Source organism: Papaver somniferum, chromosome 7 (genome assembly GCF_003573695.1).
Source record: "Papaver somniferum cultivar HN1 chromosome 7, ASM357369v1, whole genome shotgun sequence".
Classification (NCBI taxonomy): domain Eukaryota; kingdom Viridiplantae; phylum Streptophyta; class Magnoliopsida; order Ranunculales; family Papaveraceae; genus Papaver; species Papaver somniferum.
In genome coordinates this window covers 84,424,096-84,434,333 of record NC_039364.1, presented here as the reverse complement: position 1 = coordinate 84,434,333, position 10,238 = coordinate 84,424,096, and the positions used below count along the sequence as shown (strand labels likewise).

The window sequence follows — 10,238 nt, the reverse complement described above, 5'->3', positions numbered from 1 at the left end:
GATCAATCTCTGTCTGAATGTCATCCCTCAACTTCTGAAGCTCTGCGGTATCCAAGGAAAGAGCGAGATTCCTAGCATATTCGTACTCTGCTGATGATGGTGGTACAACCGGCAATCTCCCCTCATCGGCTCTGGGAAGATTCTGATCATTTTGATCTGCCATTATCTAAATCTACTTTCTCTCCTCTAATTATTTCCCTTTCTGGTCAAAAACACAGAGAAAACTACTTTGGCTATGATAATCTCTTTTCCAAACATCCTTTTAAAGACCCTATTGTGCCTATTAATTTCCATTTATGACGCTTGGTTAAGCGTCATGTCGCTTTGTTTCCCACGCCCATTCAAAATCATACGTATTCTTTCACTCTCTTGATCATAATTACCCTATAAAAACTTATTTTCAACACCTAAGAAATACCATAACCATTACTCCTTTTAGAACTGCCATTAAGGGAGGTATGGGTAGGTCATCTAACTTTGAGAATAAATTTTGGGGCCTAATTAAAATCTTGTGTTTTATGCAGATTAGGAGAATGCAGCACCTGTTGAGAGGCACCATTGAGGTTTGGAGGATATCTGTCAGATGGGTTATCTCCAAAACCAATTTATCCATCAAACCTAAACCCATTTCCAAGAGGCATATGATTAATCAGAACCAAAAATCACCACATAACTTTTCCCTCCATTGCCATCATTTAAACCCTCACCACCCTTTTTGTTATGCAAATACCATTATTACTTTTGGCAGGTTATACCACCATACCTTTGTCTATCCAAAAAAAGACAAACCCATTTATGATTCACCAACCCACAACCTTATCATGCTTACGTACCAATTACATATACTCCAGAAAAGTTCATAATGGATCATTGGTTTTGTCTATACTTGGTTCTCTTATCATATAACCCACGTGAATTCAAATACCCCAACTCTATCTTTACATAAAAACATGGGAAAGATAGGGACAACTCGTATGAAAAATCTTGTCTCCAAAGCAGAAGTAGCAGCATAAAAACAACTACTTTACACCAATTTTCTCTTGAGAATTTGTCAAACTATATAAAGAAGATTTCTCATTCCTTTTTTAAGGTTCTAGTTCATAAAAAAAATAAAAACCTATTGTCATCTCTTCATCCATATATCCTGTGAACTCTATCAGGATAGTACCAAGAAGAGATTCCTTTATATTCACCTTCAAATCATAGTTCTTATTTGTGCTTTTCACCCCAATCAATCTCTCCTCATATATATCCAGTTTATATATCAAATGAGCCTATCAAATCTACCAGATAATTCTCAAAAGATAAATCAAGAAATTCAAAACCTTTCTGCTCAAATGGCTGAAAAATTAAGCTTACCTTCTACACTTTATGAACCAGTTTTCATTGACAAAACTGTCATTCTAGCTGAGTCTGATAGTAATTGGAAGTAGTGTATGGTGGGATATATATCCTTTGAGACTCGTGTTCCTACCTCCTCAATCCGCTACTACATCTGTAATCAATAGCCTCTTGCTCAATCTCCCAATGTTACAACCTTTAGTGGAATGCGCAACAAAGTTCTTATATGGCTCTTAGATGAAGATTATTTCAATAGAATCAATTCGTAGTGGCCTTGGTTTGTCTGTGGGTATCTAATGGTGTTAAAAGTTGTTTCAACAGAGGGATTGCCAGCAAATTATCAACTATCTTTCACTAAAGAACTAATGTGTTTTATCCTGTGTAATATTCCAAAAGAATGTACTGAATTTGAAGATCTTCAGAAACTTACTTTCAAGATGGGAGAACTTGTTGAAGCTCGAGATCCTTATGGAAATCACCCTTTAAAGAAACAAGGTGTGTGTCAGGATTCCAGTGCAGAAAGCTTTACCAGTAGGCATCCCCCTATTTACTAGTGGAAGAACTCAACCCTTCCTTATTGAGTGTAGATACATGAAAGTTCCAAGATATTTCTGTACTTCATGTCGTGTTCTTGATCATAAGGATGTCAATTGTCCATCTTGGAAAATGAAACATAAAGCCATTAAGGATTTGCTTCTTCTAGTAGTAAATATCTTCTTCCTGCTGTCTCAAGACTTTTGATGCCATCACCTCCAGTTAACAAACAAAATGTCTCTACCTCTACTGCAATAACGGATACCATCATGCAACATACGGAGATTGTGCCAGATATTCAAGTTGAATCCACTGCTGACCTTATAAGCAAAAAAGGAAAAGCTAAGGATAATAATCATAAGATAGAAAATACTACCCAAAAAGGTTTATCAAATACGTTTCAAATGGGACCTTTTGTCAACCGATCCACAGCTCTGAAGATTATTGATGTTGGTCCAATTTAGCAAAACTCGACTCAGCAGAACAATGGGTTACCAATCATCTTCAAACAGGTTACTACTCAAAATGTTATTGTTGAAGCTTCGATCACTGGCCGTGAAACGGTCATTAATGAACCGATTCGAACATCGAACTCTTCAATAAGATTCAAAATTTCTACTGTTCCTAGTCCCAATCCCATTATCACCAGAGGATCTCTTATCTCAGATGAGCAAGCTCTATCTAATCTCAAAAGAAAGATTAATCCCAGTGTTGATTTGAGGAAACGTACTAGAGCTAACTCAACTCTGGCTAGTCTAGTGGTTATCCCAGAAGAACAAGATTCTACTGAACCTGAATATGCTGAGTTGTGCCCTCCAATTACTAAATTGGGGGAATTACCTGCTATCAATCTCTCAAACTGTTCTCTCAATACCCAACCTTTAATTGATTCCTATGGAAGCTATGATGTACCTGATGATACTTCTCCAAACAACAATGGTGTCCGCAATAATTCTCATCTCAATGCAGCTACTTCTAATCTCGATTCTTCCCAAGATACTTCTCAAAGTGGTGATACTACTAGTGCTTCTCTTGGTGGCGGGTCTAATTCCACCACTCAGGTAAATTCTATCCCTTCACCCCCTTTAATTGATCCTGCTTCAGCTACCCCCATAAATCATTTCCCTGTCAATAATGTCAACTTGCTTGCTTGGAACATTAGAGGTTTAGGTAAAAAACTGCAAACAAGGAACTTAGCTTGCTATGTAAAAATGTTAATCCTGACATCATTTTCTTATCGGAAACAAAAATGAACAAAGATCTGGCTGCTAGGAAGTTAAAAAATATGGGATTTCCTTGTACTTTTAATGTTTCCAGCATTGGTAGGAGTGGTGGTCTAGTCTTGGCTTGGAAGAAGTAAATTCAACTCAACATTACATTATCCAGCATGAGGAGAATCTATGTCATATCTACTGACATTATTCACTCTAAAACTTGCCATATCCATTTTATGTATGGTGAACCTAACAGTAGCTTGAGACATGCTTTTTGGGAACAACAATGCCAACAGTCTAATGCTCCCTTAGATGAACCAGTTTTCTTCATAGGTGATTTTAATGCTCTTCTAGGAACTGAAGATAAAAATGGTGGGTTAGAAGTTGATGACTCTGATTTCTCAAATCTTAGGAATTTTTGTTTTATTTTCAATTTGCATGATCCAGGTTTCTCTGGTCCTAGATTTACTTGGTCCAATATGCAACAGGGTCCTGACTTAATTCTTGAAAGATTATATAGATGTCTTATCAACCAAGCTGCTGAGGATTTATGCCCCAAACTTTGTGTTAACAATCTTCCTAGAGACTCTTCTGATCATTGTCCCATGCATATTGGTTTCAATTATGAGGACATTTGTATTCCTAGGCCTTTCCACTTCATGGCTATGTGGATGGAAGATCCAACCTGTAGAGACATCATTTGCCCACTCTTGGTCTGTTAATGTGGTAGGTTCTCCTGCCTATAAACTGAAAGATAATCTTTTAAACACAAAAAAGGTCTTAGGGACTGGAATAAAAATTCTTTTGGTAATATTCAAACTAATATATCTACCATTAGGAAAGAGTTGGCAGAGGTCCAAATTTCTAATCCAACAGATACTAGTACTACTTCCAGGCTCAAGGCTAGACTGGAATATCTCTACAACTTAGAGGAACTATATTGGGAGGATAAATCTAGGGAGGTTTTGCTCATGGAAGGTGACAGAAATTCACCCTATTTCCATAGAGTCACCCTCTTTAGGACAAAAAGAAATGATATTAGTTGGATAAAGGATTCCTCAAATACTATTCTAACTGAAAGAGATAGTATTGGAACTTCTTTTATAAATTATTTCAAAAACCTGTATTCTTCTCATCCTCAACAATTTCAAGATGAAATCCTTATTGATCTCCCCATAGAATTTTCTGTTGAGGATTATTCTCTTCTAAATTTGCCTCGTACTGTTGAGAAAATCAAGAATGTTGTTTTCCAAATGGGGATGGTTTTACAGGTCCGTTTTATCAAAAAAATTGGGATATAGTAGGTGAGGCTGTCATTGACATGAATCAAACCTGCTTTAGGACATGGCATATTGCTAAAGTTTTCAATCATGCTAATATTGCTCTTATTCCTAATGTTCCTCTTGCTGAACTTGTATCCCAATATAGACCTATAGGGCTTTGCAATTTCATTTACAAAATTCTTTCAAAAACTCTTGCTAATAGACTCAAACCTTTCATGAACAATATTATTTCTCAAAATTAAAGTGCTTTCATTCCTAAGAGGAGTATTTATGATAATATTCTGCTAGCTAATGAAGCTATATTTGTTGTCAATCATAATGACAAAACTGAAGGCATTGTTGCCATTAAACTTGATATGTCAAAAACTTATGATAAATTAGAATGGTCTATTCTTGAGAGTGTCTTGACTAGAATGGGACTTTCAAACCACTGAATCAAACTTATTAACCATTGTGTTTCTACTGTTTCATACTCTTCCTCCTCAATGGTAGCCCTACTGGGTTTTTCCAACCTGAAAGAGGTCTGAGACAAGGGGATCCTTTATCCCCCTATCTTTATATCATCTGCTCTGAAGCTTTATCTTCTTACATTGACAGCCTTCAAAAGAAAGTAATTTTAGAAGGTATCAAAGTTTGTAAAGATGCTCCAGAAATGACACATCTGTTGTTTGTTGATGATTCTCTTTTGTTTTCTAAAGCTAATATTCAAGACTTTCAAGTTATCAAAGATTATCTTCAAAAGTACTGTCTGGCTTCTGGGCAAGAAATAAATTTTGATAAATCTGGTATTTTATTTAGTAGGAAAATTCCTGAACACATGAAAGCTCTTCTGGCTAACATTCTAGAAATTAAGAGCAGAGATTTAGGAGAAAAATATCTTGGCACTCCAACTGTGTTCCAAGCCTCTAAAATTCAAACCCACATGGGTATTCTCCAAGCTGTGGATGCCAGAATCTCTATTTGGCTACATAAGCTCCTGTCTCAAGCTGCTATAACAACTTTGATAAAACACATTGGTCAAACTATCCCCCTTTTTCAAATGAGAGCTTTCTGCATTCCTAAACACCTTTGTAAACAAATGGATTCCCATCTTTGTAAATTCTGGTGGGGAGAAACTTTAGATCCTAAAGACAGGAAACTTCATCTTTTAGGATGAGATATTCTATGTTCCCCTAAGGATGAAGGTGGTCTAGGCTTTAGAAAGGCTGAGTTAAATAATCTGGCCATGCTGGCTAGGGATGCCTGGAGAATTCTAGAAAATCCTACTTGTATGCTAGCTATTGTTCTTAAAGTCAAATAATTTCCTAGAACTGATTTCTTGAATGCCACGTGCACCGGTAAGTGTTCTTAGACTTGGAAGTGTGTGCATGCTATAAAAGAACTTATTAAGCCTTTCATCTCTTGGATTGTTGGGGATGGTCATTTCATTGACCCCTGGTGTGACAAATGGATCCCAACTTTGGGTTCAGCCACACCTAACCCTTTAGTCCCACCTGATCCTAGTATTAAAGTCTCTTACTTCATTGATTCTCATACCAGAACTTGGAATCTGTCTAAACTAAACACTCATTTTGATAATGCTTCTGTTAAGAAGATTGTCACCATTCCCTTAAGCCAGCTTTGCACTCCTGATAGGAGGGCTTGGGATCTTTCAAAGAATGACAAATTTTCTTTAAAATCTGCCTACATGGGGCTGAGAAGTCTTAGGCCCTCCCGTTGTAAAAATATTTGGATGCGTATTTGGAAAATTAGGGTTCCTTACAGAATCCAAGTCTTTACTTGGAAAGCTGCTAGAAGTGCTCTTCCTTCCAGAATTGTCTTGCATACTAGAATGACCATGCATAGTGTTGAATGTGCTAGGTGTAATGATCCTCATGAATCCATAATGCATGCTTTAGTCCTCTGTCCTTTTGCTAGCAGAGTCTGGTTCCTCCCTGATTTCTGCATTAACACTCAATTTTTTCTAAACAAAACTTTCATTGAATGGTTAATGTTTTGGCTAACTGACCATGGTTTTAGTCTTCGTGAAGAGGCTCAATATTTTTTTGTTACTATCATGTGGTCTCTATGGACTAGCAGGAATAATTTCATCTTTCAAAATTTAAAAGAGGCTCATGTTACTGTTATAGAAAGAGCCAGGGCCATGCTTCTAACTAGGAAACCATATTTTATTGTCTCACCTACTACCCCTGTCAATCTATGTGATAAATGGATGCCCCCATATTTTGGATGGATAAAGTGTAATACTGATGGTGCTTATGATGACATTACTGGAGCTAATGGTGCAGGATATGTGATAAGGGATTTCTCAAAAAAAGCCTCCCTTTGCCCTTCCCTGGTTTTTGACGTAATGTCTGCAGAAGAAGCTGAAGCCAGAGCTATTTGGGCAATCTTGAAGAAAGCCTGCGAACAGAAGTTAACACACATCATTATTGAAAGTGATGTGAAGAATCTCATTGAACAATTTTCAGCTGGCTTGTTTGATGGAGATGTTCGTACGGATGCTATTTTTAAAGACATTCAGTTATTTTCTTCTAAATTAGTAGCTCGTATCTTTAATTTTCAACCTCGTATTTGTAATTCTGTAGTCCATGAGTTAGCTCAATGGGCAAAAACAAACAAAATTCCATGTACTAGTCTGTACCTCCTGTTTGGTTACTACTAGTGTTGTTAATTTCGTTCATCTCGACCGAGATATCGCCGGTTTTTTCGGTTTCGCCAATGAAGCGAGACGAGATGTAAATTTCGCCGAGACGATATTTTGTTGACAAAATCGTCTGAATCGGTCATTCCGGTCCGAGATTTTGTTTCAAATTCGGCCGAGATAAGGAAATTTTCCAACAGAATAAAAACTCGTGTTTTGCTGAGATAGAACTTACCTCGTACATGCTTTTTTGGGAAGAAATAAGGTTAATTGTTATGGTGTATCCAGAAGTTATTTAAGTATTATGGTTTCAGCTAATTTGATTGGTCCATTTCAAAGGGTCAGGGTCCCATCCCATCCTAATCAAATCCAAATTCCTTTGTTTTTTCTTTTGAAAGACCAAGTTCCTGTTCTACCACTTAACTCAATTACGTGGTTATCATTTGGTTCTAATCCACGGAAGAAAGAGACCAAAAAATGTGAAATAGTAAGTATTAGGAATTCAAGCTTTTAGATTAAAGGAATAAGTATGTGGTTCTGATCAATGGGGGTAACCTAGGTCTAGATCTACTACAATTGCCGGGTGGAAATTAAGATCCACCGTCTAATATTAACTGGAAACACATCCGATATTATACCGAGATTTGAAATCGGAATCTTCCCGATATAAAATTGAACCAATGTCTCGGTCCTCCAGCAAGACAAACTGAAATCCGATATTAACTACATTGATTACTACTAGCAGTTGAGGGGATCATTAGCCTTTCTGAATGCCTTTCTATATATATATATAAAAAAAAAAGTGTAAAGTTTTAGAAAGAAATATACAAATGAGTTATTCTATAAATTTATTCATGGTGTTCTTTTACCATTGTATTGTATATTGTAGTGTCCCTTTGTAGCGACGAAAACCGTATTTTATTTTATTTTTCTTGAAAATTATAAGCCGCATGTATGACTAAATGAGAATGCTTCGGAGAAAGAAAAAAAAAATTCAACTCGAGCGACCAAATATAATGTATTTAAAGGTTGGGATTAGAGGTGCACATACCCTACCCATACCCGCCAACCCTACCCTACCCGTCAGTTTTTTAACCGTATCCTATCTTATCCACTATTTGGCGGGTAGGGTGGAGGGTATAGGCCATATCCTACCCACCCTACCTAGAAGTGCACATACCCTATTCCTACCCGCCAACCCTACCCTACCCGCCAGTTTTTTAACCGTATCCTATCCTATCCATTATTTGGCGGGTAGGATGGCGGGTAAAGATTTTCTTAACCGCCGGTAAATAGGTAGGGTGGCGGGTATAGGCCATATCCTACCCACCCTACCCGTTGTGCAGCCCTAGTTGGGATATTCTTTGGCGCCATTAAGAACAGTTCAAACTGTGGATGGTCTTCAGAGAATGAGGCAAAGCACCAAATGATGAACATCATGATTTGCCTCTATTGGAAGACTTTAGTGATTCCAAACTATTTACTAAACCATAACAGACTGAGATTTCAGCAGAGATTTGATCGCAAATCTAGCATTTCTGTTTTCTTTTTATACATCACTTGTTCGAGGTGGTGTCTAGATTGCTAAAATCAGAAAAGTACAGTACTTTGTGTTAAAATATACTATTTTCCGATGAGAAACGACAAGGTCGTAACAGAAGTTGTTAAAGTACCCTTGAACTCCCTGAAACTCGGGATCTTCATATGGCGAAAGCACCCACTACAACCTCTTTTAGAGCATCTCCAACGGTGGTGGGTGTAAAAATTCCTACTTGGAAGTCTATTTAAGACTTTTATTTAGAGCATCTCCAGTAGAAGATGAAAATATTTTTTTTGAATGACACATAGAATTTTAGATCCCCATTTAGTATAAAAACATCTCCAATGGTTAGGTCCTACAAATTAGGAGGATCAAATACTAAATACGAAGGTGTTAAAGAAAGTCTTAACTACACCTTCGGGACGACCCTTAACTAATTTCATGTTATCAATTTTATTTTAAAAAGATAATTTTTAATATGGAATCAAGCTAAATATTATTTTTTTACTATTTATCTAAATCTAAAATACATTGTATAACCTTAACTACTGGAGATGAGTTTTAGTATAAGGGTCTTATTAGGTTCCAGAGATAAAATCTAAATAAATGGCGGTCTAAAAATAACATCCACGTAGGATTTTTTTGACCTACTATTGGAGATGCTCTTAGGAAATTTTACACATTGTAGTAAATCATAACCGTTTATTTTTACTTAAAATATACAAATGAGTTAATCCTTAAAATATCTTATATGATAAATCATAACCGTTTATTTTTACTTTAACTAATTTCGAAAAAAAATTTTGAAAATATGACGTGGAGGTGCAAGCGAAGGAGTAAATAAGACTTTCTTTAGCACGTTCATATTTATTTTCCCATCCCTCCTAGTTTGTAGGATCCAACCATTGGAAATGGATTTTTGTTAATTCGGGTCATGAAAAAAAAATCACCTTTATTGGAGATGCTCTTAAAGTACAAAGAACCAGAAAATACGAGAAAAGGGTTCAAATGGACGGATATCCAACAAACCTGGTCGTGATGGGTGAGTAAACTACCGTACCAGGTGAAATGGACGAAAGACACATTACTGTAAGACAGACTATTAAACCCTCTACCAAAATTTATCTTCCTCCGAAAAAAGAAGAAACTTCATACTTTTTTCTCAAAAGCATCGGTCTTCTTCTCCACCATCTACAACGTCTTCCTCCACCATCTCCACCACCACATAACACGAGCACGAACGACTACATCAACACTACCAATACCATTTCTGTCACCGCCACAAACCCAAAAATCATGTTTTTCCTCCACTACCACAAACCCCACCATCATCTCCTCCACCACCATCCACAATGAGTTTTCTAAATGCATTAATTTAATTAAAATTTTCAAAATTTATAAAGTGCCCTAGTTTAATTGATATTTCTCAAAAATCATAAACATAAGGAATTAGGGTTTTGTGTCAAATCAATTTCACAAGATTGGAAATGAGGAATATGCTCAAATTGGTTGGTTTCTGATGCAGGGCGGAATCGTTGAACATAATTAATACTAAAACCACATGTTTCCGAGATACCACTCTCAAGGAAAACACTACTTTTCAATTAATCAAAATCTTCTCCATTAATATCAAAACATGGAGCTCTTTATATAGATAACTCCTTACCAAATTAATAACCATA

The 10,238-nt window shown here is 36.5% G+C and overlaps 2 protein-coding genes across 2 annotated transcripts; both read left to right on the top strand.

Annotated features, from left to right (window-relative positions):
• Positions 1-3,262: 3,262 nt before the first annotated feature.
• On the top strand, positions 3,263-5,528 carry LOC113294858. The gene is made up of 4 exons (XM_026543236.1): positions 3,263-3,776; positions 3,867-4,360; positions 4,633-4,757; positions 4,865-5,528. The coding sequence occupies exons 1-4, from the start codon at positions 3,263-3,265 to the stop codon at positions 5,526-5,528; spliced, it is 1,797 nt and encodes a 598-aa protein (XP_026399021.1).
• Positions 5,529-6,428: 900 nt separating this feature from the next.
• LOC113294857 lies at positions 6,429-7,037 on the top strand. The gene has a single exon (XM_026543235.1). It carries the CDS (start codon positions 6,429-6,431, stop codon positions 7,035-7,037), a length of 609 nt encoding a protein of 202 aa, XP_026399020.1.
• The last annotated feature ends 3,201 nt before the right edge of the window (positions 7,038-10,238 follow it).

Coding starts and splice junctions, on each gene's coding strand:
- LOC113294858 (XM_026543236.1), top strand. CDS start 3,263: ATGAGGAGAATCTATGTCATATCTACTGACATTATTCACTCTAAAACT. Junction 3,777..3,866: donor GTGGATGGAAGATCCAACCT/GTAGAGACATCA, acceptor AACACAAAAAAG/GTCTTAGGGACTGGAATAAA. Junction 4,361..4,632: donor AAATGGGGATGGTTTTACAG/GTCCGTTTTATC, acceptor TTCATTCCTAAG/AGGAGTATTTATGATAATAT.
- LOC113294857 (XM_026543235.1), top strand. CDS start 6,429: ATGTGGTCTCTATGGACTAGCAGGAATAATTTCATCTTTCAAAATTTA.